General features: G+C 45.8%; 11 protein-coding genes across 11 annotated transcripts; 5 read left to right on the forward strand and 6 right to left on the reverse strand.

Annotated features, from left to right (window-relative positions):
* Positions 1-1,209: 1,209 nt before the first annotated feature.
* On the forward strand, positions 1,210-3,038 carry N7484_007829 (uncharacterized protein; the record flags this gene model as incomplete). Its single annotated transcript, XM_057118216.1, has 3 exons — positions 1,210-1,217; positions 1,288-1,432; positions 1,482-3,038. The coding sequence occupies 3 exons, from the start codon at positions 1,210-1,212 to the stop codon at positions 3,036-3,038; spliced, it is 1,710 nt and encodes a 569-aa protein (XP_056971251.1).
* Positions 3,039-3,547: 509 nt separating this feature from the next.
* acoC (uncharacterized protein) lies at positions 3,548-6,823 on the forward strand (the record flags this gene model as incomplete). The annotated part of the gene is made up of 4 exons (XM_057118217.1): positions 3,548-6,114; positions 6,163-6,282; positions 6,338-6,444; positions 6,504-6,823. 4 exons carry the CDS (start codon positions 3,548-3,550, stop codon positions 6,821-6,823), a joined length of 3,114 nt encoding a protein of 1,037 aa, XP_056971252.1.
* A 350-nt stretch (positions 6,824-7,173) lies between these two features.
* N7484_007831 (glutaredoxin) lies at positions 7,174-7,643 on the forward strand (the record flags this gene model as incomplete). Its single annotated transcript, XM_057118218.1, has 3 exons — positions 7,174-7,225; positions 7,292-7,390; positions 7,477-7,643. 3 exons carry the CDS (start codon positions 7,174-7,176, stop codon positions 7,641-7,643), a joined length of 318 nt encoding a protein of 105 aa, XP_056971253.1.
* A 319-nt stretch (positions 7,644-7,962) lies between these two features.
* On the reverse strand, positions 7,963-8,640 carry N7484_007832 (glutathione S-transferase family protein; the record flags this gene model as incomplete). The annotated part of the gene is made up of 1 exon (XM_057118219.1): positions 7,963-8,640. The coding sequence occupies one exon, from the start codon at positions 8,638-8,640 to the stop codon at positions 7,963-7,965; it is 678 nt and encodes a 225-aa protein (XP_056971254.1).
* Positions 8,641-9,456: 816 nt separating this feature from the next.
* On the reverse strand, positions 9,457-9,642 carry N7484_007833 (uncharacterized protein; the record flags this gene model as incomplete). Its single annotated transcript, XM_057118220.1, has 1 exon — positions 9,457-9,642. One exon carries the CDS (start codon positions 9,640-9,642, stop codon positions 9,457-9,459), a length of 186 nt encoding a protein of 61 aa, XP_056971255.1.
* A 934-nt stretch (positions 9,643-10,576) lies between these two features.
* Positions 10,577-11,212, reverse strand: N7484_007834 (DUF4291 domain-containing protein; the record flags this gene model as incomplete). Its single annotated transcript, XM_057118221.1, has 1 exon — positions 10,577-11,212. The coding sequence occupies one exon, from the start codon at positions 11,210-11,212 to the stop codon at positions 10,577-10,579; it is 636 nt and encodes a 211-aa protein (XP_056971256.1).
* Positions 11,213-11,631: 419 nt separating this feature from the next.
* N7484_007835 (alpha/beta fold hydrolase) lies at positions 11,632-13,323 on the reverse strand (the record flags this gene model as incomplete). The annotated part of the gene is made up of 2 exons (XM_057118222.1): positions 11,632-12,318; positions 13,285-13,323. The coding sequence occupies 2 exons, from the start codon at positions 13,321-13,323 to the stop codon at positions 11,632-11,634; spliced, it is 726 nt and encodes a 241-aa protein (XP_056971257.1).
* Positions 13,324-15,333: 2,010 nt separating this feature from the next.
* Positions 15,334-16,701, forward strand: N7484_007836 (uncharacterized protein; the record flags this gene model as incomplete). Its single annotated transcript, XM_057118223.1, has 5 exons — positions 15,334-15,498; positions 15,566-15,602; positions 15,656-15,726; positions 15,780-16,156; positions 16,257-16,701. The coding sequence occupies 5 exons, from the start codon at positions 15,334-15,336 to the stop codon at positions 16,699-16,701; spliced, it is 1,095 nt and encodes a 364-aa protein (XP_056971258.1).
* A 421-nt stretch (positions 16,702-17,122) lies between these two features.
* N7484_007837 (peptidylprolyl isomerase) lies at positions 17,123-17,822 on the reverse strand (the record flags this gene model as incomplete). Its single annotated transcript, XM_057118224.1, has 4 exons — positions 17,123-17,297; positions 17,368-17,474; positions 17,542-17,723; positions 17,780-17,822. The coding sequence occupies 4 exons, from the start codon at positions 17,820-17,822 to the stop codon at positions 17,123-17,125; spliced, it is 507 nt and encodes a 168-aa protein (XP_056971259.1).
* Positions 17,823-18,523: 701 nt separating this feature from the next.
* Positions 18,524-18,804, forward strand: N7484_007838 (uncharacterized protein; the record flags this gene model as incomplete). The annotated part of the gene is made up of 2 exons (XM_057118225.1): positions 18,524-18,656; positions 18,686-18,804. The coding sequence occupies 2 exons, from the start codon at positions 18,524-18,526 to the stop codon at positions 18,802-18,804; spliced, it is 252 nt and encodes an 83-aa protein (XP_056971260.1).
* Positions 18,805-19,092: 288 nt separating this feature from the next.
* N7484_007839 (uncharacterized protein) lies at positions 19,093-21,055 on the reverse strand (the record flags this gene model as incomplete). The annotated part of the gene is made up of 7 exons (XM_057118226.1): positions 19,093-19,324; positions 19,376-19,476; positions 19,542-19,661; positions 19,720-19,981; positions 20,039-20,340; positions 20,407-20,504; positions 20,557-21,055. The coding sequence occupies 7 exons, from the start codon at positions 21,053-21,055 to the stop codon at positions 19,093-19,095; spliced, it is 1,614 nt and encodes a 537-aa protein (XP_056971261.1).
* Positions 21,056-27,626: the final 6,571 nt, after the last annotated feature.

Here is a 27,626-nt window from a genome sequence, read left to right on the forward strand (position 1 = left end):
GTTGAAAAGTGGTGAAGTCAACCTGGTAAGCCAGTGTGGCCTTGTGGACTATACGGATTTATAAGATATTTACATGGTGTCAGGCCACTCGGCCGCCAGCCCCGCAACCTTGGAATTATGAAGCTGATAGCATTACTCTGAGTTCTCATTTCTCTTACATTATTGTTTCCTACAAATTTACTGATTGACGAAAGCGGAGAATGTCCGAAAAAGAACAACCCACACACTAGGGGCTTACAAGGTGGTGGCGAGGAGGATTGGCCCACATATTCTTCATTGGCGGCTTGGTATGCAAGAGTCATCTACCTTTGAATATGGCGGTCCGAATCTCAGCTCATACTGAGAAACTATTGTGTTATGCTGACTGCCGATCTAGCTGACTACCGGTCTACATGGCAGGCGGTTACAGCAAATTGGAACAGCGTTACATTGCCACGCTTAGTGGCTTGAACTCACTGTATGGTTATGGCCCCGCTAGATTGATAGTCATGGCATTTCAAGATTGGCAAAGTTGTTATGCATGTAAACTCCGAGAATATCTCGGAAAGATATGATCTATCAACCCAATTGAAGGCCTAGAACTAGCAATCAATGAAAAAGCGTCGAGCTGATGATGGAATTAGCAATTAAATCCACGTAATTCATCAATTTGCCCCTCCAGATAGCCCCGCGGTATAGAACTGAGACATGCCGACGTCGGGAGCCTAGTACTTTTGAGGTAGATTCGTAAGTACCTGCATGATGAATCCTGTAAGCAATTTAACCAATGGCTGAGCATCGCTTACTACATCGCGGCTTAAAGGCCGCCCCGCATAATCCAAGATCGACCAAAATCTGACCAAATCCATCATCCCGCACATGCAGTGGGCCTAATGAAACACTAAAATAATGCAGCTATACATCCCTGTAGTTAGACCATGATTAACAGCACTGCCCTCCTGCTAGCGAATATCGGACCACGCATGCATGATCCATAGGGTCATAGATTACGATAGGGATGAGGACCGTTTTGTGTATTAACTTTCAGCCGAAACCCCTCATGTGGGGTAGTCAATTGGATTGCGACAAAGGAGAAATGTGATGCCGAGATGTGGGCTTCATTGACTGTGTCACGGTGAGGGGAAAAGTAAGCATATGGTTTAAATTGTAGATTGTGTGCCCCACGAGATGAATGTAGGAGCGTAAGAATCTCCTGAATCGCTGATCACCATGCCTATGTACGTGTTGGAAGACTCTATACACTGCCCATCCTCTCCGTCCGCCATACATTAATGCAAATTACCTTAGGCTTCGCAACCCCTCCGAGAAATATGACTCTTTTGACCCTCCAGATCTTCCAGATAGATCATGGCCCTCCAAAAAGCTCACAAAGAGGCCACGTTGGTTGGCAACTGATCTGCGTGATGGAAACCAGGCTCTTGCGTGTCCAATGGTATGTTACTTTACTCTACACACATGAGAATCACCCTCACACTATTCAGAATGTGGAGCAAAAATGGGAGTATTTCCAAATGCTCCTTCGCATCGGATTCAAAGAGATCGACATCTCCTTCCCCAGCGCATCCGATACCGAATACAATTTTACCAGGAACGTCGTCGCCTCTGCCCCCTCAGACGTATGGCTACAGGTCCTCTCGCCATGCCGAAAGGAACTTATTCGACGCACAGTTGACAGCGTGACTGGCGCAAACAAGGCAATCATTAGTTTGTACATCGCAACAAGTGAGAGCTTTATCACAACAATGTTTGAATCTACTCAAGAAGCCGTCCTCCGCACAGCCGTCGAATGTGTCGAGTACACCCGCTCCATCACCAAGGATGATCCTTCTCAACAAGGCACCACCTGGAACTTGATGTTCAGTCCCGAAGCATTCTCAGACACAGAACCATCTTACGCTATTGCTGTCTGCAAGGCTGTGAAAGAGGCCTGGGGCCCCTCAGATGATATCCCCATTATCCTCAACCTACCCGCTACTGTGGAGCGGTGCACACCAAACACATACGCGGACCAGGTGGAGATCTTCTCTCGCGCGTTCGCAGATAATGAGGATGTCGTCGTCTCTCTACACCCGCACAATGACCGAGGGTGTGCCGTCGCTGCCGCTGAATTGGGACAACTGGCGGGTGCTACTCGTGTCGAAGGTTGTCTCTTCGGAAACGGCGAGCGAACGGGCAATGTTGACATTGTTACCCTCGCCCTGAATCTATATAGTCAGGGTGTTGACCCGGGCCTTGACTTTTCTGATCTGCCTTCCATCCGGAAGATAGTAGAGAAGATCACGCAGATCCCTGTGCATCTCCGTGCTCCTTACGCCGGTGACTCAGTCTTCATGGCGTACTCTGGGTCTCACCAGGATGCTATAAATAAGGGGTTCAAGAAATGGCGTGATGGAAAGACCGCTCCTGGCCTGGGCAGCATCTGGAAAGTGCCTTACCTCCCTATCGATCCTGAGGATATCGGTGCGACATACGAGGCTGTTATCCGCATTAACTCTCAGAGCGGAAAAGGCGGTGTTGCCTGGGTCCTGCAGCGAACATTGAACCTGGAATTGCCGAAGGAGTTCCAACAGGCGTTTTCCAAGGTCGTCAAATTTGAGTCAGAGGAGAAAGGACGCTGGCTTACAGAGGCAGAAATCACACATTCGTTCCTGCGCCATTATTCCATTTTGGAGAATGATTCACGTATCCTGGAGTGCTCAGTGACTACGAAACCGGATGGCTCTGGTCGCGTTATCATGCGATCTATCATCTTAGTTCGGGGCCGCCCGCGGGAGGTCGTGGCTTCGGGTGAGAATTCCGCTGACGCTGTTTCATTTGCGTTTTCTTCCTTGGCTGCTCTCAATTTAGAGCTTGAGGTTGTTCTGCGAAGTATCCAGGGAGCTGATGGAGAGCCGCTCGTGATTGCGCTGGTCAAGTGTAGGGATGTTTGGCGCGCGAGAGCTGCCAAGCGTGGAGATGTTGCTATTGCGTTGGCATGTTTGTCCTCAGCACTGGTAAGTGTTTCCCCTACCCGAATTCGTCGTTGGAATCGACGCTGACCTAGAGCAGGATATGCAGGAGAATCTCCCATCGAGTCGACAGTTTTTGAGACTCTTGCCCATCATTTATGCGAACTGAGAGGTTTTAGATGGGAAAAAAGAAATGATTAGCAGCGAGCTGTGATTGGTTTTGGGAGTGAGCAGCTTAGAATGACCAACTGCGCATGTAGATATCTGTCGACGTCCTGGCGGCGTTAGCGCACCACTGTTCTCTCACATGAAAAACGAAGAGAGATAGTAGCTTATTCCGCGAATTTTCCATTTCAACTGCAAGACGGAGGTGCAAAAACCCACCCCACCTTGTGCTTAGAATCATAGCCAGTAGGAATTCCATGATAGGCCAGGAAGGTCCCGCAGAGAGTAAGGGAAAATGAAAATAAAAATAAAAAAGAGACAATCAAATGTAAGCAATGTGGCCGACTTCGGCATTGAGGGCTATATATTGGGCTTTGGCCCCAGCGCCGAGGAGTTTCGTGGCATGTATTTTCAAATCACTTCAAACACCGGCCATGCCTTTTCTAAATCAAACACGGGACGTTGAGGTTAGCCTTGTCTCTGGAGATGAAGGTAGTACGCAAATGACATCTCTCGTCAGAGAGGTACTAGGCTTCATCCAAAAAGCTAGACCAGGCATCGCATTCCACATTTTGGATTCCCAGGAGCTTCAAGACTCAGGTGCCACAATTATTTGCAGAGCCAGTAATCCTTTGCCTGAAAAGGAGCTGCCCAAAGACCTCGGTGGTTTTGCCAAGGTCCAGCCGTTATTCTTTCCTAGCTCTGGACTTGTTCCAGAAGGGTTGTCGAACAAGAGTGCTGTTCAGGGGCTTGACATTATCTTCGTTGGCGATGCCACGCATACAAAGACTGGGAGTGAGTCCCCTCGTGAGGTCATCGAAGAACTGGCATTCTGGGCAGGGACATACGCCATGCGGTCTCACCCACCCAGGTCTGTCCATTGTGTTCCATGTTCAACGCCACTCTGGAAGTCCGTGGTCATTGAATTATTCAAAAAACACTTTCCACGCGTGCCGCTCCACCATATATCGGTCGATACAGCAGCAGGAGTCCTGTCATCGAAGCCGACTAATTTGAATGGTATCGTTCTGACCACTGGGCCAGATGGAGAATTTCTTTCCAACAAGGCTCGCATCGGCATGGGGTTAGATGACTTCCTGGCATCGGCTTACGTCTCAATCTCGTCAAACAATGGCCCCAGGAAGATTGGAGTTTTTAAACCTGGGAATACGAGTACACCATGCGAGACTGTGGATCCAATTTCAATCTTACCAGTCGTAAGTCTGATGCTCGACTTATCTTTCGGTCTAAGTGCAGAAGCTGCAGCAGTGACCAGAGCAATCCGCCGAACATTGGACCCGATCGAGCTTGTTGGCTCTAACATTCGGACTCCTTGTACCGGCGGAGCAGCCGCCCCGGCCGAATTTATGAACAAGTTCATGGAGCATCTGGATTCCTACCTCGAAGCTACTAGCTCTGAAGCCGAAACGCGGGCCTTGCTCAAGGAGCCAAGCGTAGCTCCTACGGGCCAACGGCGTCCAATGGGCGTGATCGAAAAGATAATGACCCACGCTGCGGTTGGCTTGACCAGACCAGAAGTGCAGACCGGGGAGATCATATGCGTAAAGGTTGACTGGACCTTAACCTCCGAAATTCTCTGGGCGGGAATGGAGAAAACATATGAAAAAATGGGCCGACCCCGTCTGCATCGCAATGATCGCATGTGGCTGGCAATTGATCACACTGTTGATCCACGCACAAACCATCAGCCCCGACAGCGAGGGCTTATTGAAAAGGCTGAAAGCTTCCAGCGTGAGGCAAAGCTCGTCAACTTCCTCCCAGCTAACACAAGCATCCTTCATACCGATTTTACGCGTGACCGAGCATTGCCTGGACAGATCATTGTCGGATGTGACTCTCACTCCTGCTCTGCCGGTTGTGTTGGAGGTTTAGCTATTGGGCTTGGAGCTGCGGATGTTGTCATGCCGATGGTTACAGGCGAGACGTGGTTCCGGGTGCCTGAGATCTGCCGAATCAACTTCGTTGGTAAGTTGCCGTTTGGAGTGGGTGGAAAGGATGTAATTCTTCATATCCTCGGGCTTTTCAAGCGAAACACAATTGCCTTCCAACGTGCGGTGGAATACGGTGGCCCGGGGTTGATAGAACTGTCCATGGATGCCAGGTTCGCCATTGCAAATATGACGACCGAATTTGGTGGTATGGGTGCGTGCTTCGAGGCTGATGAGAGCACTGCGGAATGGATCTCTCGAAGGCCGCATTCGGAGCATCAAGGAGGTCTTTACTTCAGAGCCGACGGAGGTGCAGAGTATGCCGAAGTACGCACTGTCAATCTCTCCGAGGTTGAACTGACCATCGCCATGTATCCCGACCCGGATAATGTTGTCCCCGTGACAGAGAAGGTTGGCACAAAGTTGGATGGGTGCTTTATCGGAGCTTGCACCACTACCGAGGAAGATTTGATTGTCGGAGCTTTAGTGCTCGATGCCGGTTTGCGCGCCGGCTTGACTCCTTGCGAAGGACACAGAAGGGTCACCCCTGGAAGCCTCAGCATCATCAAGCATCTCGAACGACACGGTATCCTGGACATCTATCGGCAGGCAGGGTTTGAGATTGGAGCGCCCGGCTGTTCATACTGCGTTGGAATCAACGATGTTGACGTCGCTGGCGAAGGCGAAGTTTGGCTTTCCTCTCAGAATCGCAATTTCAGAAACCGAATGGGCAAAGGAGCTATCGGGAGTATTACTTGCGCTGCAGTGGTTGCGGCCTCGAGCTTTGACATGGTAGTCACCGATGCTCGGCCACTGCTGGATCAAATTGATAGGGGGAGATTGAACAAGATGCTGGGTAGTGAGAAGGTCTCCTTGAGAATTGTGCCTGAAATCAGCGAACCTAATCCGTCTCTTGCATCAAATACCATTACGGATGTTTCTGGTAGTCGCACTCCCGCTGAGACTGCTGCTTCAATGGGAGATACAGCGAAGTCCTCCACCGATGATGTTATTCGGTCGAAAGTTCAGCGTTTCGGTGAAAATGTCGATACGTAAGTCTTTGATTTTCCACATTCCAAGCATTCCTAATAAGAGCCTAGTGACGCTATTATTCCCGCTGAATTTGTACCGGGCGTCGATAATGCCGAACTGGGCAGTCACTGCTTTGAATACGACCGGCCCATTTTCCGACGAAAAGCAGCTGATGGGTCGAGAATCATGTAAGTGGAATTCATAGGATAACATTATGCGAGCTTTGAGACTTACCATTGCTAGTGTTGCAGATCGTGGATTCGGCAGTGGCTCGTCGCGTGAAGATGCCGTCAGAGCCTTGCAGGGGGCAGGTATTATGGCAGTTATCGCGCCCACTTTTGCCTTTATCTGTGAGTCCCAGTAACACATAATGGTGCCAAACAGTATTGAGGAGCTAATGAGCAGGAAGATGATCGAAACCAGCTAAACATGGGCCTATTCAACGTCACCTTACCGGATCCCGAGTTCTACTCCCTCGCGAACGAAGATTCGGTGGTCATCATTGATCGACAGGCCAAGACCATCCAGGTTGAGGGAGCGGATCAGGTTTTCCATTATCAACAGTCCGAAATGGAGAAAACTCTTCTTGAGGCTGGAGGTGTGCTTCCATTGTATAACCGATTTGGGCGCTCGGTGTTCAGGGAGATTTCCAACACAAATGCAAAGCGGACCATGAATGGCCCAACTCGTATGAATAACAAGGTATTTGGGGGAGATTTGGACTGGTAATGCTGGCCAAATAGATGCAATTGTTAACATTGAGTATCGAAAGACAGCAGAGCTGGATACGTTTAGGTTCAATGAATTTACCTGTGAAATAATTACGTACCACTCGTCATTAATACACGTTATTCGCGTGTAACTTATTTATCGGGTCATGTGAAATAACCCCCTATTTATCCAGGCCTGCAGATCACGTGTTGATCATATTTATCAGTTCGATCGTTCTAGACACCAAATTGATTTATACACAAGCTCTAATTTCTTTGCGCTTTAATTCGTTTTATCCGCCTTAGACATTGAGCGATCGGTTACTATCCGAAAGCCCTTGCATACCATCAATCATTCTGCTTTTCAACATGTCGGCCACCAAAGCAAAGGTTTTGAAGATAATCAGTGAGAATGGAGTGGGTATGCTGGAAGCCAATCCGTAGTGTTATTTCAATTTTCTACTTGCAAGCTAATGAAATTCGCCAGTTGTCTTTTCCAAAGCTTCATGTCCGTACTGCACTGCTTCGAAAAAGAAGCTCAAAGACATGGGTGCCATTTTCATCGTCCAGGAATTAGATAAGCTTAGTACGTCATACCCAATCCTACCCTTCCTTCCAAGATTCGTTTTGTCCATGATTGATGAATAATAACTAATGTTGACTGGTTAAAAGAGGATGGTAAAGCCATGCAAGCTGCTCTGCAGGAAATCTCCAACCAACGGACTGTTCCCAACATCTTCATCAAGCAGAAGCATATCGGCGGAAATTCAGATCTTCAAGGAAAATCGACCAATGAGTTAAGGAAATTGCTGAAAGATGCCGGGGCTATTTCAGCATGATATGGATTTGAAGCTGTGCTATATACAACTAGCTCATTATCCTCTGTCAGTGGTACTAGTTCCCTAAATGGATGGCGTTTGACTACTTTATTGTATGAGAAATTCGAGTCTATGACTTACGTTTCATGTATTTATGGTATTTTAGTATATACATTAAATGTACAGAGATTGCAAATTCCTCCAAGAACCGCTGAAACTCACAACTAGGGAAGGTGGAGATTTTTAATATGGCTGGTCTTTTGTCCCGATGTTGAAAATGACCATAAATCCCATCTTTGGGGCTCCCTGTCAAGCTCAGAGAAGTAGACTCACCAAATGTTTACCAGATGGTGTTCTTTGGAGCTTCAGCGCTAATGACGGGCTCCAAACCAGGGTCTCCCTTCTCCATAGCACGCTTATAAGCCTCGCGTTGTGAGATCCGCTCAAGATACTTCACAATGTTCGGATACTTCTCAAGAGAAAAAGCGCCAAAGAGGCGGAGCGTAGTCAGGGAGAAGACAGATATGCAATCAGCAGCTGTGAACTCATCACCTCCAAGATAGGGAAATTTGGCCAGCTGAGCGTCCATGCCTTCAAAGTTCTGATCCACACGCTTTTGTGCGAATTTGGACTCAAGGCTCTCTTCTGAATTGCCACCGAGACGAGAGAACATGAGGGTAATGAGACCAGGCTGCATGGCCCCGTTTGCTCGATGAAGCCAAAAGAGGTAGTCGGCATATTGCGGGTGAGTCGGAGGCAGAGACAAGCGATCGTTGCCGTATTTTGTGAGAATATATTCGAAGATGGCGTTTGATTCCGCGAGCACCACGCTTCCGTCCTCAATGACAGGTGCAGTTCCAGACCAGTGGATTCTGCGATACTCCTCCGGGGCAAGCAAGGCGGGAGGCTCCCTGTCATACGACTTCAAGTTGTAAGGGATGCCGAGTTCTTCGCACAACCAGACAACTCTCTCGGACTGAGAGCGGCGTAAGTGGTGGACGGTAAGGGCGGGAGACATTTTCAAGAGGCTTAATAGATAATCAGTGTGACAAGACGGCTGCCGTTCGGCCTTTGGAGGTTCATATTGTAATGACATTCTGGTGGCTGACTAGATTGAAGTGGATTATTCAGCATGTCAGTGGGCCGATGATGCTGTACCAAACATCATGAACTTGTGCCATATCTTATGAAATACAATGTATGATTCTGTTGCATAATATTTTGGGTATCCACATTTCTTCTAACTAGAAGGCGGTCCATTTAATAACCTTTAAATCTTGAAACTCGGAATTCTAGCGAGCCGGACCACGGCTCCACCAAGGAATCCGGGAAGCCCGGTTACCGAGCTCCGTTTATTCTGTCAACCTATCAAAGGGTGTGGTTGCGGCTATGTTGCATGATGCGAAGAAATTGAAGCTTTGTTTCATTGTATGAAAATAACATGATGGCTAATGATAGTCCGATCGGGACGTGCACAAGGTACACGAACGATGACTGGATCTTGAAAACCTAGGCATGTACTGAAGAAATTGACTGAGAACCTTGCGACTTTCAAGTTACCTCAGCAGCAAACAATATGACCATCCTATCCTACAAGCTAATCAGGACTTTAGGCTCCCGACTGTCATTCCGTCGTCTTATACCCATCAGAATGACTGGAAGCGTCCCAAAGAACCTGTTAAAGAGCGAACAAAAAAAGTCTACTCCAACAAATGAACGCAAAACTCATGTTGCGGAGGCAAATTGCCCCAGGCCCTCTGAGGTGCAAACATCCCAGAAACAAGCGGAATGCATCTCTTGATGAAGTGGTCGAATCTGCTCATCAGTCCTACTTCTAGATTCCCCCAGTGCTTCCTAATCTCTCCGCCAAGACATGGGCACCAGCAATGGTCATATTGGTGCCAGTTTCTGTCGAATTGGGCGCATAGCCCGCATCACCGACTAGCACAAACTGCCCTTGGTACAAAGATGGTGTTTTGACCTGTGCCCATTCGCTGGTGTAGAAGTCTTCAACATCCATCATCCCTTAAATGACTTCGTCGGATTTCCAGCCTACCCTTTTGAAGTACTGGGCGACGAAATCCATGAGTACTTTGGGGCCGAATTTGTTTACCTCGCAGAACTCGGTCAAACATTTGTGATCATTACGTGGGTGGATTCCCATCAGCGTGACACGATTGGTGCCAAAAGAATCCGGAGTAAGAAATTTATACACAAGAGCAACTGCACGAGATAGTAAGATGGGCTTCCCTGTAATGATATTGGTGTGCCACCGATAGTCAAGTTCCGAAAATCTGGCGTTACTTTGTATCAACACATCATGTGCTGGTCGAAGCGGTCAGAGGAGACAGGAATAAAGGCGTACGAGTACGGTTGTACGAATATTCTGGAAATGGAAAAAAACCTGGCAAGTAAAGATGCTGTGTTGCGAGTGGGTTTTCCCAATGGGGGAAGGGAAGAAGGAAAGAAGGGAAGAAAGGTAGATGACAGGGAGAGGCGCTGATCTGTCTAGCGAGATGATCATCCGATCTCGCAACATAGTAATGGGTTGTCTCCAGTTGCAGATTGTGATTAAAATACCGAAAAATATGGACATGTACCGTGAATAGCATTTTTATGTGGCAATTAGAGGAACAACACCTACAGGGCTTCTTTCCAGTCTATCGTGATATGATCAGGGCTTTGGCTTATGGCAGATATCTAGGTAGTTGAGATTTCCCCGAGACTTGCAGAAGTACTTTAATTGTTTGGATCTAGATGCTTGGAGCTGGGGAAATTGTCGCTTTACAGCGAAGTTTTCTTTCAGATGAAGGGCTCGACGGCTGGGTGCTCGTCGTTTTGCATTTTGGGTACCAATTGAGACGAGTTTGACTCTCTGTGGCACACCACTCTCACTGCAGGGCAGCCCGATTTTGCTATCCCGTGCAGTTGCTCTTGTGTATACAATGCACCACTTATAGGAAGTCCCAAGCATGTATCTTTTCCTTCATTCCGTTTGGTATGGGATACACCTGCTCATCTGGCAACATTTTTCTCGCAGTCTCGAGGTCCCCCGCCTGAAAATGATCTTTTATCATGTGCATCGTGGCCGTGACATCCACAATGGAAACAATCCACTCATCAATATATTTCGTCACAGCCTCTGGGCCAAGTCCAATCTGAATAGCACGATAATCCAAGGGTCGAATCCGAAAATCCCGCTCTGGGTCCCACTGAACGCGAACGGGACTGGCACGTAGTTGTTGCTGCCATTCATCTTTATTCGATGTGGCATCCTCTCCCTTGGTGTCCCAGTGGCTTAAACATGAATTTTCAAGAGCCCATTCGAATCCTTCGCGTGTAGTTTCAATGGCCAACACACGCTCTTGGTGCTGCTTTGTGGCCCATCCACTACGATATGCCATCCATAAGAAGGAGGGCTTAATCCATGTCATCCGAGTACGGGAGAATGGAGGCTTAAACATCTGTGCCTTGACTGCAGAATTGGCAATCTCCGATGAATAAGCTTGGTAGACGGTTATAGTTGTTGGAGTGTAGGTGGCGCGGATAGCTCGGTAGCTGTGAAAATCTGAAGACTGGCGCTTTGACATCTTATTAGGATAATTTGGGAGAACGAGAATTTTTATACCCTTGAATCTTTCTTGGACATAGATACCACTTTTATAATCACGGCATCGACTCATGCTTAGCGGGCGGCTCAGCCACTCTGAGTTACAAGGGTTCGTATTAATGGATCGAAGCAAAGCAATTGAAGCGCAAAAAGAGAAAGATACAGAATCCATTCCTAATATTTGTCTTTTCCTCTTTACCTCTTTAGCATCAATTCTTCTAGTAGTTCTGATTTTCCTTTCTTCTTTTACCCCGCTATCGAAACATCGAAACACATTTACTCCCTTTGGTTCATTTCCACCATTATTTCTGGAACAGACACGCTAGGCTAGATTCGATTTAAATTATTTCAATGTTCTCAAATCGTATTTTGAGCTCGATCGCACAATGGGTCAGGTAATTAGCTCCCAAGTTGTGATACTTGGAATATTGCGTCTGCAAATGCCTGTGGTTTTTGTAGGGGAATGTTCTCCCCGCAATTCTTCACAATATGGTGGACTCTCGGGCCGGTAAAGTACTTCGCAGTAGCACTTCCGTCTGTTGCCGGAAACACCACGGCTTGGTCTGGGTCAAGAGTCACAGAAGGGACAGTGATGACTGGCTGCTTGTCTAGCTGGTTTGCTAAATCTTTGTAGCTAGGGTCTCCAATAGCGTAGAGGAGGCGATTACGATAGAAATTCGTTGCAATGTCGACAAAGTCTGGATTATGGAATGCCAATGCTGCGGCACCAAGTTGACTCTCAGTGTAAGTCCAATTAGGACTATTTCTTGTCCAAAGAACTTCTGCCCATCCTTTCGTATCATTGGCCAAGGAAGCATACCCTGGCGGTGTGAGGAAGACATAATAGTACCACTTCACGGGGAAATAACTGGCAGATGCAATGGCCCAAGCCGTTTCTCGATCCTGAATGAGATAAGAGTTTGCGGCAACCATTCCTGTGCACCGATTGGGCCACAGTGCCGCGGCGACATTAACAACGACTGTTCCCCAGTCGTAACCTGCTAGTATAGCTTTCTCGATACTGAGAGCATCCATCAAATCGATGATGTCTTTCCCTAAGGCTGCTTGTTCAGCGCTTCGCGGCGTCTTTGAAGAAAGAAATGATGTACCGCCGAAGCCGCGCAGATATGGAACTATGACGCGATATCATTTGGCAGTAAGTTCAGGGACGACATTGACGTAAGTATCAATAGAGTATGGAAATCCATGAACGAGGATTGCGACAGGAATTGTAGAGTTTCCATGTGGGTCCGAATCATAGTATTCGATCGAGAGTGTAGACGTTTGACGATGGTGAGTAGGACTCAAAGTAGGCAAAGAGGAGCCAAGCGTCGTTGCTGTAGTACCTGTGGCATTGGAGAAGAGAGACAATATAATTATGGTAAGAAGTAAAAAGGATTCAATTACATGAGTTTGGATTGGTGCTAACATAATGAAAGCTTATCCTTGTCTCACTCAAGTGGTACTGTTTCCGAAGAGAATTTGGCACATTATATAGAATTCGAGGTCTGCTCCAACTGTGACTACTTACCTAGTGCTTAACTGGTAAGCTGCATGAATGTCTGTTTTGCTGACGTGATATCCCAGAAGGGTAAATGTAACTCGATTCTTCTTGATCTCGTAATCTATAATGTGTGATTTCAGCCCGTCACAAAATGTGACAGGTGAGATTCGAGCTTCTTGATCTGAGACCGATCCACGAGAGTGCAGCATGAAATGATTAGGTATGACTTTCCTCTGTTGGCAGTATCGATATGTATAAGCATGCTATTGGTCATAAAGCGCTCGCACCCCGGCAGGACGCGGCTCTAACCCCATAGCAATGAAAGTAAGAGATTCAAGAATCGTTGATAACGAATTTTCCAGCATCAAGGCCGGCTGGCCCAATGGCAAGGCGCTTGACTACGAATCAAGAGATTGCAGGTTCGACCCCTGCGTCGGTCAATCTTTTTTGTTGATTACTTTTTTTCTGTCGCACAAAGCAATTTACGCCTGTCAAGGAGTTGCAAATTTGTGGGGAATCAGCGACCTGGTTATGTAATTATTACGTACAATAACGTAGCCAGTAAGCGAGCTGCGCCAGAACACCATGGTGAATGTAATATGAAAGATATATTGAAGATTGGAGACTTAATCTGTAAATCTAAGTGCCGGAAGTAAAAATGAATGGGAAATTTCGAAGACCTAGGAGAGACCTTCCTGTAAGGTGGTAGGGCCCCTGGAAAACCGCCGCTACACTACGGGTATATGTGCAGTGAGCATAGGTTCAATATATATTACAGTGGGATTGGCCGCGGGCTCCCTGGGCACACTATCACCTATTGTTGTATACCAAAAGTCTTCTAAAGAGGATTAGAGAGCTGATGTCTTTCTCTCATAGTCCAAAGTCGCTTACAGCCCACTATACCAGATAGTTCCTAGCGACAGTCATGAATGTTATAATCGAATGATCAAACATGAACTTCTCACATTTCGATATTAATTCTCACACATTTATGATATATATTGCCTTCAAGTGTCGAAGTTATTACATACGACCATAGGGTGTGGAGAACAGGGCTTCCCGTCCGCTCAGCCGTACTTAAGCCACACGCCGGTTAGTTAGTAGTATGGTGGGTGACCACATGCGAATCCTAACTGTTGTATGTTTTTATTTTTTTGATTTCCTTTTATCATTCAGTCGATGTCAACTCCAAGTCATGTCTTAGCTAATCGCAAATACAACACCACAGAGCAGAAAAAGTAAGTTTTTGAGCTAGACAGCTTTCCACACATGGACGAATGGAGGAGCGGCATGAGACACAGCCATAGATCATATTGTTCTAGGGAGTTGTTAAATTCATACCAAAGGCCACTCCAAACCCCAGTCTACCCTTGCCTAAGTGGGTCTTTCCCAATTTTGAGGCCGCTCAGACTCGACCCTGGTCACTACGTGACTGCTCAGCTAGGTTTGTGATCCTGGATTAATTCTCCGACATGTCGGGAGATGTTGCTCCAGGTTACCTCTTTAGCTTGAATCCTTGGCGATTGATCTAGGGCATCCGTGGAAGCGGGAGTGGACCTCGTGGAAATGGGTCGGGATTGTCTTTTGGGAACAGGCGAGGTGGGACATGTTTAGATCCACAAGGCTAGGGTTTTTTTTTCCATTTGCCCATTCCTCTGTTGATTAATTTATCTATCAATTGATGTAGTATCATTGATGTAGTATCATGCAGAGACTATAATTTTTCATTCTGTGTCTTGACAAATAATTTGATTGTGTCGTAGAAGATGATCAGATCGCGTTGATCACGATAGAATCACCAATCTTCGGGAATAGGGGAAAGCCTTTGTTCCTCCTTCGCCCCCACTGGGGCGGTTTACAGTTTAGACAGAAAGCGAAATCAGGCGGACTCTGGCGACGCCCCTGAAATGCAAATTGTACTAGTTTCCCGGTATGCTTGGTGGGTATGCTTGGTGAATGTCTCGTGGCTTCCAATGTTGCCATCCATGCGATCGGTTCGGAGGATCAGTCACACCCAATGGTATATGATATCTTATGCCATGCCTTTTTCACACCCAAGTATTTTAGTTACTATCAGTCAATCTGCTTGGAAGTATGCTTTACCATACGACGATTTCTCCGAACAAATCTTCCATTTAGCGTTATCAAGATCTCGCTTTATTTTCGGGACCAAATTTTGTTTACCAGACTTTGAGCTTTTAGGGCAAACTATAACACCGGATAAGGTCCGAGATTGAAGAAGCTATCCATTATACGGCGACTTGACGCAATAATCCATAGATCAGGTTCTAGAAGACTAGCTTGTGGGGAATTGTCAGATGAGCCATGTGTGGCTGCACCAATAGAACTCCTCGACTTTGAGACACTCTTTGCCTAAGACAGGGATCAATTAGTTCAATGTTACAAATAAGCGTAAGTGAATACGAGAAAGATCAATCTAGTGTATGTTCTCCACGTGGATCAGACCTGTAGCTCCGATATTTTGGCATTTTAGCTAGATCGCTAAAGGACGCCGTGCATATAATGAAGGACTAAGACCTTCTTTGCTCAGTCTGATCCTTATTCTCTAACCTGTTCAATTCACGAATACTAACACTATGACTGTGACATATAGCCTCAGTCCGTCTTATATTCAGGGCCCTCTGGTGGCGGCGACGATCTTCGGCGCATTGGCAACTGCTGCTACAGCTGTGCGTCTATATGCAATGCATCTGAAAGCCCTGAAACCCGGACTTTCCGAATTCTTCATCCTCGTGGGAGTTGTAAGCTCATTATCTATGAAAGTTTCTATGGAGTTCTGGTCAACCTTTATACTAACAATTTCTATAGCTGTTGATGTATGGCGCTCTCGCTTTACTTTTTATCAGTGCGCCATTCCTCCATCCCTTTCCAAATAAACGCATCTCTAACATGTTTTAGTGACCAAGTATGGAGGCATGGGCCTACATGTGGCAGATGTAGAACCGGAAGCCAGGGTAATAGCGCTGAAGGTAGGCTTGGGTTGTTTGATCATGACGTCGCCTGTTGCTAACCAGTCTCAAAGTCGCTCTTGTCCGTGGAGATCCTCTATGGTACCTCACTCGGAATGGTCAAGACTTCGATAGCTCTATTTATGGTTCGAATCTTTGGATCCAATGGTACCTTCAAGGCTGGCGTCATTGTCGCCCTATTCATTGTTTGGGCATGGGCGACTAGTATCATCCTTGAATGCTTCTTGCTCTGTCAGCCATTCATCTACAACTGGGACACTTCTGTCAACGGTCATTGCGGTAACCGCCCGGCAGCCTTCATGGTCGCTGGCATAATGAACGTTATAACCGACGCGATGGTTATCGCACTACCTTTGCCTCACATCTGGAAGCTAAAGCTCAACATGCAAAAGAAGATTGGGCTTACCTCAGTATTTGGCGTGGGACTTGTGTATGTGTGAAGAATTGCCGACCCTCTCACCTTTCGCCTTTATTTCACATGCACTAACATTCTGTTTGTTCTTTGTTTTTTGCAGAATTTCCATTATTAGCATTATCCGCCTTATATCTATCTACAAGCTCGACTTTGAGGACCCAACATTTACTTTGCTCGACCCCATCATGTGGACTGTTTTGGAACCTCAGTTAGCCATTATCTGCGCCAACATGCCGTTCTTCAAGACTATCATCGCTGCCATCGCTCCTAGTCTGGGATCTACCGCCGATCGAAAATACGGGCGATCTTCCGAAAGGACTTTTGATCGTCTTGGGCAATCAGCTACAAATGGCAATTATAGCATGGATCCGCTGGATACAAAGACACACACAGTCAAAGTTGGTAATGACTTTGACTCAACAGAAATGATCAATGTGGAAGTCAAATCTGTGAATTCGGACGAAGAGCAGCGCTTAGCCTCCAACGCGGGCCCTTACGGGATCAGTGTTGTTCAAAAATTTGATGTCGAGTATGAGAAAGCCAGCATTCGAAAGCGATGAACTGTCCGAATTACAAGGTCCCAATCTTAATCAGTGCCGCTTCTTTCCGGCTTGATAACAATATTTTATTAATCATACTTTAGCTATGTCCATATGTATTAAATGTAGCAATATACTTCCTCAAATTTACTTTCGTTTGTCATAATTTTCATTTCACTGCAATGACCAAAATTTGTATTCCTGGATGCTTGGATTCTCGAAGGCCGAGTGCAGAACCGATTTTCATCGCTCCTTGGAATTTACGTGTTTTACGCGTTGCGATTTTTAGCAGAATAATAAGATGAAAGGACCAAAAGGCAATTCTAAACTTTGTGTAGATCATTGATGTTTTGCTGATCAGGATAGGCACAAATGGGTCAAGCAGTCAAGTTTATTCTGCATTTAAGACTTCGTAGCCTATTGTTCACCTACATCAAGACGCCTAGAATTCTCCACACTTGTCGATGGTAATCTTGGTCTTGGTCTTTCCGCTGCCGCTGCCGAGGCCTTCAATTGCCTTAACAACATCCATACCCTTGGTGACCTCGCCAAAGACAACGTGGGCACCATCAAGCCAATCGGTAACGACGGTAGTGATGAAGAACTGGGATCCGTTGCTATACGGAAATGACAGGTCAGTAGGAGTTTGACAAAAGAGTTGAAAGCATTGCTGTCCGCTTGACATACGTGTTTTTACCAGCGTTAGCCATAGAGAGCAGACCAGGCTTGGTATGCTTCATTTGGAAGTTCTCATCGGCAAACTTCTCTCCATAAATGGACTTGCCACCAGTGCCCTAAATAGAGTGTTAATGCCTAGATCACCAGCTGCGAATCCTCCTATTGGCATCGAAGTACACTCACGTTGTGATTGGTGAAGTCACCACCCTGGAGCATGAAGTTGGGGATGACACGGTGGAAAGAAGATCCAGCGTAGCCGAATCCCTTCTCCCCAGTGCAGAGGGCGCGGAAGTTCTCGGCTGTCTTGGGGACTACATCGTTGTAAAGCTTAAACTCGATACGGCCATCGCCGAGCTTTTCCTTGTCTATTGAAGGTCAAGGTCAGCGTTTAGTTACCAAGTTGAGCTGTAGTGGAACATACATTGAGGTTCGGCGACAGAAACTTCGAAGTAGACCTGGCTCATGTTTGCGGATGTCGATGTATCGAAAGTGGGAGAAGGAGAGGAGAGGGAGGGGAAGAGGGAAAGGAAGAGGATGGGGAAGTAGAAGAGCACAGACGGTGGGGTAGCAGCAGTGAAGAGTAAGGATCAGGTAAAGCTATGTCATGAAGGGCAAGCGGCGTTTATCATTGGTCAGATTCCGGGATCGGAAAAGAATGATTGATCAATCAGATCTCTGAAGAGCTGCAGATCTCCAAACTTGGACAGCGCCATTAATATGTGGTATATGATCCCAAGTCAAAATATTTTATCATAAAAAACACCTCGGAGTGCGTAAATAATAGTTATGCTTTCCAATTACTCCGAATAAACACTTGCAACTTCGTGGCTTCGTTTTCTTTGGCTTGGCCACTGCTTACTGCGTGGTTGAGGCGGGGCTGCACTGGATGGGAAAATTACAAGATTCACCGCCTACCGTAAACAGAGAGATCAAACAGAGCCAAGATGCATCAAAGTCAAAACATTCCTAGTGTGTGCGATCATGAAATAGCTAAGACAAAATCCATATAAGGCTAACCGAAGCCGAGCCGTATATTGTGACTTGGCTGCACGATCAAAGGCCGCTGATTTCCGCGATAATCGAACATCACCAATCAACTCGCTCCAAACAATCCAACCTACCAATCAACCCACCCGATCACCGAGCAACAACTTCCATCATCAAAATGCAGCTCACCATCATTATCATTGCTATGCTGGCCACCACTGCCTCTGATACGCCTTCTCTAAATGTATCCGAGAAGCGCACCTGTGTCGACATTGAGATTAATCCAGATTCTTTGGAAACAGGGATTGGAAGTATAATTAGCTGACTATGTTGATTCTAGACTACAAAGTTGCCTGCCAGAAGTGGCATTGCTTGATGTGGTGGCTGGCAATGCGTTGGGGCCACTGGGTGGAACGACAGTGTTTGTATCCCCAACTACTAGAGGATCGATCAATGTGACAGTGCGCGCGAATAGACCAGTCTGACAAGATTTCCATGGAGATTGAAACCCTCTTATCCGTGAGTTCGCTTGTCTTGTCTTTAGAAGCTTTCTAGCGGCAAGCATCTGATCGCTCTTTCTTTCTTTGCTTCAAAGATAGTTGTCAATCTCAAGATATCCTATCCTTTGTGTCATGAATGTTATTTGCGCCTGTGTCCTCATCTGCAATATACCCTGTACATCTTGAGCAAAATGTAAAAATATGCTTACATTCATCTCTCAGTCACTTCATAAGTGGGGTTAAGTGACTAATAGACATAGATAAAGTCCTCATTCCGTAGGTCAGTTATGTCTGCGAAGCCCTTGTCTGCAACGTTGCGGTTCTGAATATCCCGAACATCTTCGAGCTCCACAACCTTGCTTGCCTTCATTTCGTCTTTTGCTAACATTGACTCATCAACTGAATTGGCAGATTTTCCAAGTGCTTCTCTCTTCTTGGCATGCTTCTTGTTCAGCGCGATCAAGAAGAGCTCAGTTAGACTATAGATAGGTTAGCCATAATTCTGTGTGGGTGTCAATTGCTTAACTTACATTGCCAGAACGGCCACTAGAATGAACATAATCAAGCTTGCAATCAGCCCCGGGCGGTATGCCGGGGCTTGAGAGGTCGAAAAGAGCTGCGGGCCAATAACCTAGTAATATGTAAGCAATGTTATGTTTTCTGTTGCTTTAACAGAGAATTTGTAACGTTACTCACATTCCCTGTGCACATTCCCACAAGCACAACAGCCGATGTGCATTTTCGCTTCGTATCCCCTGCAGTGTTTTGAGCTTCCCAGGCATATATCATAGGTGTGATGGCAGCCATAGTTGAGACCTTGCAGATGTCAGAAAATCTTGATGAACTAAAAGCTAGTTGGTGGTATGGGACGCACTAGGTAGTATCCAAATAGAAGAGCACCCTTGTTGCTTCGTGGTACGAGGAGCATCAAAATAGTACCAATCGATGCGAGCGTAGCAAACAACACAATAACCATGCCCTTCGTTCTGAAGCGAGTGGCAACCCAGCCCCCACCCAAGATGGCAATAATTTGAATGACACCAAGTGGTAAATTGAATAAAATCGACTGAAAATTTGTGTATCCAAATGACTTCAATATGAGATTTCCGAAACTGCCAATTCCACCGCTGGGGATTCTGTGGAAAAGAATTAGAACTTGGCATAATTGTCGGATGGTAGAATCGAAGACTTACGATATCGAAATGACCAAGAAAAACCAGCTCCAGGTTTTAGGGTCATACAGCGTTTCCCACACATGGTCCCATCGCCATTCCCGAGAAACAATTCCCATTTGGTTGGCACGCAGACGCTCAACAGCAATGAACTTCTCGCGGTCGCTTAGGCATTTAGCCTCCATTGGTGAATCAGGCATAAATATTAAGACAGCAAATGAATAACAAACAGTCAAAAGGCCACAGAACAGGAATATTATCTGATATGAATAGAGTGTGTTGCTGTGAATGTGGCCCAGTCCGTACGTAAAGAGGCTGCCAACCTACAGCATATATTAGATCAAGTGTCCGTGGATTTTGCACCGAGAAGGCTGTTTCTCAAGGCTCACAATGAACGTTAGCCCGTTCATTCCATTCCACATGGCTGCACGTAGAGTTTGTTCACCTCGACGCCACCACATCTGAGTGGCTGCAATACACGAAGGTGCTAACGGAAATAGTCAGCATTAATTCAATCATTATTCTTGATGTTTGCGAACCGATCATCGACTCGAAGGCCCCGAGTGCAAAACGCATGCCCAACAGACTCTTAAAATCAGTACATGCAGACATTATCGCTAATGTACTTCCCCAAAGAAAAATGGCTCCTGAAATAACCTTCCCTGTGGGCGCCTTCACCAGCAAGAATGCAGCGAGAGGCTGGAACACTAGCTGGGATAGATATAAAATGGAGCTGAGCCACGAATATTGTTGACCAACGAGGTGGGCATCTTCCGAAAGACCGAAGATTGAGGTATATGAAAGTGCAGACTTGTCCAGCTGCTGGAAGAAGTATGCACCCAGCAGTAGTGGTAAAACACGAAAGTCGATGCGACGTAGAACACGTCTTTCTTCTTCCACTGTAAAAGCACGGTTATCGTCACCATTCTCCACCCTTGCCAGAAAACGAGCGACGTGCTCATGTGCGGGATGATTTGAGCTCCGCGAATTGTCGACGGGCGCGATGATATCGGGCCATTCCGTGTCCGTGGCTGGCATGGTGATATTAGGTTCTGAGGGAATTCAAAGTAAAAAAGCAACAAAAATGGAAAATTTCAGCCAGAATAACTTCGCACGGGTTGGTGAGGAGATCAGTTAAAGGCGCAAATCTCCACCCTTCACCCCCTCCCATCTTCATTCTTTAGAGAAATATACTCGCTCGGTACTTCTGGGTTGCCCCCACGAATCTACTTTCCCCGCATTCGCGGGTCTGTGGGGACCGCAACTAAGGCGCTAAACAATAAATTCCATCAATCATGGCCCAGAAGGACTAGGTTAATAGCCGGGGCAGCATCTTATTCGTATGGATTTTGGTATTCTGACTCTGCCCAACGCAGGACAAGCATCTTGGCACGCATCTTTTTGATCACGAGCAGTATGTGCTACCCGAAGTTTAGCCTTTATTTACGTCAGGACAAATCATATTTCGCCAGACACAAGGTCACATATTTGGTCCTTTATCTGGTGTTAACTCAAGAATTCTTGTTGCTATGAGAGGCTCGAGCTTATGTATTTAGCGAAGCATTCAGCGATAAAGCCCGACATTGATTATAGTGGTACCCTAAAAATGTGACACATCCTCCAATTTGAAACGGCATTGAGCCCATTCTGTGTGATTATACTACTGTATTACTCCACGGCTTAATGTCCTATACTGAGAGTCACACATAATGGCGAAGGCTGATTTGGGATAAATAGCCCCGGCGTGCGAGGAGGTCAGAGCGTATCGATCGTGACGTATCTCGGTTGAAAGTCCAAACTGACATATATTGCAGTACAATTGTATCAGGTATGGCAATCATGAAGCTAAAGCTAGACAGCACTTTCGAACAAATTAGCAATATAGAAAACCAGGTTAGCTATCTTGTGATATATGCCAGTGACTGGGAACTTCATTCAGGACTTCATTGGCCGAATGTTGCGAAGTGCAAAAAATGACAGCGAATTATTGGCAAAGCCAGCTTGTACCAAAGAATATGAGAGAAGTCTATTTTTCTAGAATCTGACAAAAGTTGGAGACTTTCATTAATATCCCTTTTTTTTTTTTTTTCACTTTTCGTAAAAGTAGATTCTAACCAGAAGGGTCTTCTGGCGGATAGCACTGTGAAGCATTTGGTTTCGGTGGTGTGTTATTATCTGTTCTGGATTATGTAGTCATAAATCTGGATCCAGACATCAACAAACACCAAGTGGTCGAGCGGAAACTCGACTATCTCATCTTCCTTGGTCTAGTGGTCATGATTTCCGCTTGTCATTAACACCGATAAGCGCGGGAGACCGGGGTTCGATTCCCCGAGGGAGAGTTTTCATGGGCTTGTGGTTTAGTGGTATAATACTCCCTTAGCATGGGAGTGGTCCGGGGTTCGATTCCCCGCGAGTCCATCCTTTTTCCGATATGGTGTAGTGGCTAACATCGTCGTCTCTCACACGACAGCCGGGGGTTCGATTCCCCCTATCGGAGTATCTTTTTGTTTTTATTTAGTTTTTCATACTTTTTATCACCACGCACTTATCTACGCACTACAGTCCGGCCTAGACCCAATGCGTACGGAAAGATCTTTTCTGGATCCTAGATCTGACCGAAAATCCTCCCTATCCACTACGGCAAAACGTGGGGGAGATTTTTTTTTTCTCCGGAAAAGGGGAATTCAGCTACTTTGGGAGAGACCAGAGCCAAAACTTGAATAAGCTCCTACTTGAGTATTATCTCAACCAATGAAACTCTGAGATCACCAGGATCAGGATGAAAAATAATGCTTCTGAAGAAATATGCTGGTTATTGACTTCTGATGGAAAATAGAGCTTATTATCGCAGGATTGCTAGAAGCACATAAAGATACGCTTACTAGCTAATATTGAATCTGCCCATTGAGAGTGGAATGAAATTGAAGGTCGCATGCCCTTTTATGACTCTGTGGGAGATAAATGATTCGCGCGTTAATTGCGAGGATATTTCCCTGAAGTTTAAGTGATCTCATTCTGAATTCCCCTCAAGGTTTGCGATTCATAAATGGGACCCTGCCCTGAAACAAAGGATGGACACATTTCCTCAGGAGATAGCAATATATAATACGGCAATATTCTTTGTGACAATGATACATACCATGTGATGGATAACCATACCTATACTTCAAACTTGTTCCCGCTAGTCCATTCTCGTTACTTAATGCGACCTATTGCATGGCTTGACTTCGTGGTATAATACCTAAATAAAAGAAGATCATGAAACTCTAGGGCTCTAGAAAATTCACGCCTAAAGCAGACGCATAAACTATATCCATATAGCGTCATATTGATCATTCTATAAGTTATTGCCACGTGAACCCGTAGACCTGAAAAGTTCAAAGTTATGTCGCATTTTATATGAATTCTAAACTTTTGATGTTTGGAATATATAAGATAGCGATTGCAGCACCAAATCCACTTGGGCATTTCACTTTATGTACTTCTATGTATGCAGGCGGCAACTTCTAACAGATTATCTGAATAAATGCTTAATTAGAGCCTTCCTGTTCATACTTTTAATAGTGGTGTCAACCTTTTACTTTCATTCGCCCTTACCTTCTCCTGGTGGTTAAGCGGCCATTACAGATGCTCCTGGCCATAAACAATAATACTCCATATATTTCCTTCAAAGGGAGGTTCAGTACATACGACCACAGGGTGTGGAGAACAGGGCTTCCCGTCCGCTCAGCCGTACTTAAGCCACACGCCGGTTAGTTAGTAGTATGGTGGGTGACCACATGCGAATCCTAACTGTTGTATGTCCTTGCAATCATTTTTTTGTTGATTCGTTCGGAAATCTTCTCTTGCCGCTCTTACCCTCAGGGCCTTCAGGCTCATCACCCGAGAGCCCTGAATACCACTACTGTATTTTACGCCTGAACATCCTGCAAGCCCCTGAAGCGCTGACGTAGACTTCCCCACCTATGCTGAGTTTTCCTCATACTTTCTTTCCTTCTTCCTTATCTTAAACTTGAAGTACTACTGTCTTCTCAACGATTGATGGATATCTTTCCTCACATCGACGCAGGTTTTTGACATGAATAATCTCAAAGGAAACAAGTGGCCGTAATTCTTGGGGCCAAAACTTGATTTTGATATTGACGTGGTGAGTGTTGTATTTCTAGTGTAAGATACGCGTTACATGTCCATCTTGCAAGCTATTGACAGCTAGGCCCCACTGCGGCGGCTTAATGTAGTCTCGGCTACGGGCCGAGAGACAAAACGTGAATATTTGGGACATAATCGGTTTTTTATTAATACTGCAATCTATTTATTAGTAAATACTTTAATGGTAATTAGTATGGGTATAGATCTTCTAAGGATCTAAGAGGACGTGTTTCCGACCAGAGAATAGTAGGGTTGAAGTAACAGGGTGCGAATACTTTTGTTATGTGACAGTATATGAAGTGTTCTCGATATCCATGATCATCTAGGAACTCAACCCTCCGATATCGAGGGAAAGGTAAGAGAACCACTCATTCCAAGCAGTAAGTCCCACAAGTACGCCGCCAAGGGAGTGCATGATCCACCTTCCTTTCCATCCTCCATACCTTACTCCACCATACGCCCAGACGACGTACGCATCTATTTGTGCTGCAATCTATCGGTATTCTGTGAGCAGATAGACCTTTATCACCAAAGACGTGTAAAAACCTACAGATATCCCATACATGAGAGCACTTGTTCCCTCTCGATTTCGCTGCAGCCCCATTATCAAAAACGCAATGCTCAACATGAGTTCACGTCCTCCGTTTGCATAGATGAATGGACGGACCCCCGGATCTTCCTGTCCAATAAGATGGGGTTTTCCATTAGATGGAGAACATGGCAAGCCAAAGAACCCACAGGTCTGAAGAGGTGCGAGGAAATGAAAGGCACCAAGGCCGAGGAAGCCGGCCGAGAGGGTTGCTGCTTTTGCGGGTATTGATAACTGGGAGACAGTGTTGGGTGGCATGTTGCTTTCTTAATTATGCGGTCTCAGATTTCAATATCAAAGGTCGCAATGCAGAGCAGAGAAGAAGAGGCATTTGCTCGTAAATTCTGCGCCTATTTTTGTTCGCGAATCGACAAGCTAGCACACATCGATGTATTTGCGCTCTTAGATGGTGACTTGGTAAGTTAATTGGTAATGATGACGTGCCAGTGGTCGATGTTCCATCTCTTTGTGACAAACAAACTTCAGCGCCTGGCTTTCAATCCGGTTTCATGGGAATCAGAATTTACTAGTTCTCCAGGAGGAAAAAGGCACATGTCCCATTGATATTGCTGAGGGCGAATTGGAGGGGCCCTGACCCCCTACATACAAGGCATGTTGCTTCAGAAAAAGGGTTCTCAAAACGCGTAAATTACAGGACAAAGATTGTACTCGACGTGACCTATCTCACCATTGCGGGATTCAAGTCCGATATCTCAAAAGAAAATCATGACGTCATGTATCACACCAACAGTACCTCACGTACCTATGCTAGACCGTAGAGCATGTGCTTCAATAAATCGCTGAGGTATTATATAACGGCGCGGACTAACTTTGTCCAAATATTGTCGAATCAGCGTTTATGATTCACTTCGATTCAGTTTACCTGTGACCTTTTTTCCACATTCGCTTTTCACTTTCGCATAAAGTACATGTTTCTCAAGCTTCGCATAATAAAACCATGGTATGTAGTCACCAATCAAGACAACACAGGCGTTATGGTGTGTAGAGGCCAAGAGACTAATGTTTCAAAAGCCTCCGCTTGTACCTAATAGTATATCACCAATCCCTAGCTGTGCAGGATCTGCGCTGACCTACGCGATGCTCACCTAGCTCTCGCCCCAATATTTATCATATTTATTGTGTACCCACCAAGAAGACAACACTTCCCAGAATGCCCAAGGTCCACTTGAGCACCGAAGATGCAGATAATATGGATCATATCTATGTTCTCGTGAGCAAGTTGGACAAGAACGGCGAAGCCCTTCTCAACCCGAACATCTCATAAAAGTCGCTCCTATTAATTCAATCGACGATTTAGATCCCAAATATCGGGACAATTTTGCTCTTCTACTTTGGACCCTTTGGTGTTCTCAAGGCCTCCCACCGCCACATCAATGAGAACCAAATTATGCATTCCCCATACCCCTCTACACGAAGTCGTGGAGCTCCAGATCGGTTTGTGGACTATGGAAGTAGCGTATGAAGAAGCAGGGAACATTAGTCTCGAATATTGTGGACAATGTTCGTCCCCTCTTCAAGGATCACACTCAACATTTAAAGCCTAACCCCCGTGGAGAAACGGGTAATGTAGAGCCGGATTGTTTCCAATGAGAGTCAAACCGGTATACTCGGCCACAACTTTTCATTTCATATTCTTATCTTTTTCACTTTCTTGTTGGTTTTTTCTTTATTTTTTTGACATCGCGATACATTATCATAATCGCAAGAGGAGGACGATGAAAAATCGAGTGTAAAGGTTCCCTAGCTGGCATGTACAATTTTTGCCACCAGTCATCTCACACCTTCAAGCGCGCTAAAACGAAATTAACGAAAAATTCTTACTTCGAACACGACTCACACTCCGACTCTCAATCCATTATGTGTCTCAATTGGATGGAATGAACCAGTCAGGGTACCTATCCGAAATCTTTTGTATATATTTGTGCAAGATTTTGTATTCAAAATGTTATTTAATCTGATATCTTCCAACCCTCAATGATTGCTGCGGAGTCAGCATACTCGCTTTCCACCTTTTCCAGTCCACAAATCACTCGTTCGAACATTTCATTCAGCTTTTTAGAGTTTTTCATCTCTTCGGCTGTACAAGATGGTGCATCTAGGCACCACTCAATAATCTCTGCATATGTCTCCGGCATGCTCCTTGTCTGTACCCACTTTTCCATTTGTTCTTTGATGCTCGCACGAATTAAAGTGAGGTTCTCATCGTCAAGTCTGTCTAGACTTGGTTCATATATGTTCCTTTCCCTCGGGAAGTACTTCCATAGTTCATACAAAACAATGGCCAGACAAAACAACATGACTTCTGTGCTTGGGCATTGATGCTGGTAATTTTCCTTCGAGGCATTATCCAGAAAAATGCGGAAATGTGGCTTTTTGAGAGGGGATGCATCTTTAAGCTCGTCCAGGAATAGCACTATATTGTCGCTGCTCCAGAAGGTTGTGAACCATGGCGTACAATTCAGTTGGATCACCGCGGTGGCAATTCTCTTTGCCAGGTGGAGAATTTCCCCCTCACTAACAAGGTAACGCGTTTGTAAAAAGGTGTTCATCCTTGTTAGAGTGACTCCTGTTCGAGGCTGTGAACCGGAACGTACACAATTCAACTCCGCACCTTCATTGGAATGGGGTAAACGTCGAACAACTTCGCCATTCAATGAATTAATTTCATATTCCAATAGACAGCCCCATTTATGTCGAGCACGTAAGTTATTCACTGGTGAAAATCTGCTTGTTGCTCTGAATTCCAACCACATTTCACTTGTCTCATGAGGAGTGCCGGTTGCCGGGTTAGCAAATCGAAAGTGAACGCCAGTTGACGTGGTGTCTGTCTGACCTGCTTGTCCTAAG

The sequence above is a fragment of the Penicillium longicatenatum genome, assembly GCF_028827895.1.
Source record: "Penicillium longicatenatum strain IBT 33135 chromosome Unknown contig_4_segment0_segment0, whole genome shotgun sequence".
NCBI classification, from domain to species: Eukaryota; Fungi; Ascomycota; class Eurotiomycetes; order Eurotiales; family Aspergillaceae; genus Penicillium; species Penicillium longicatenatum.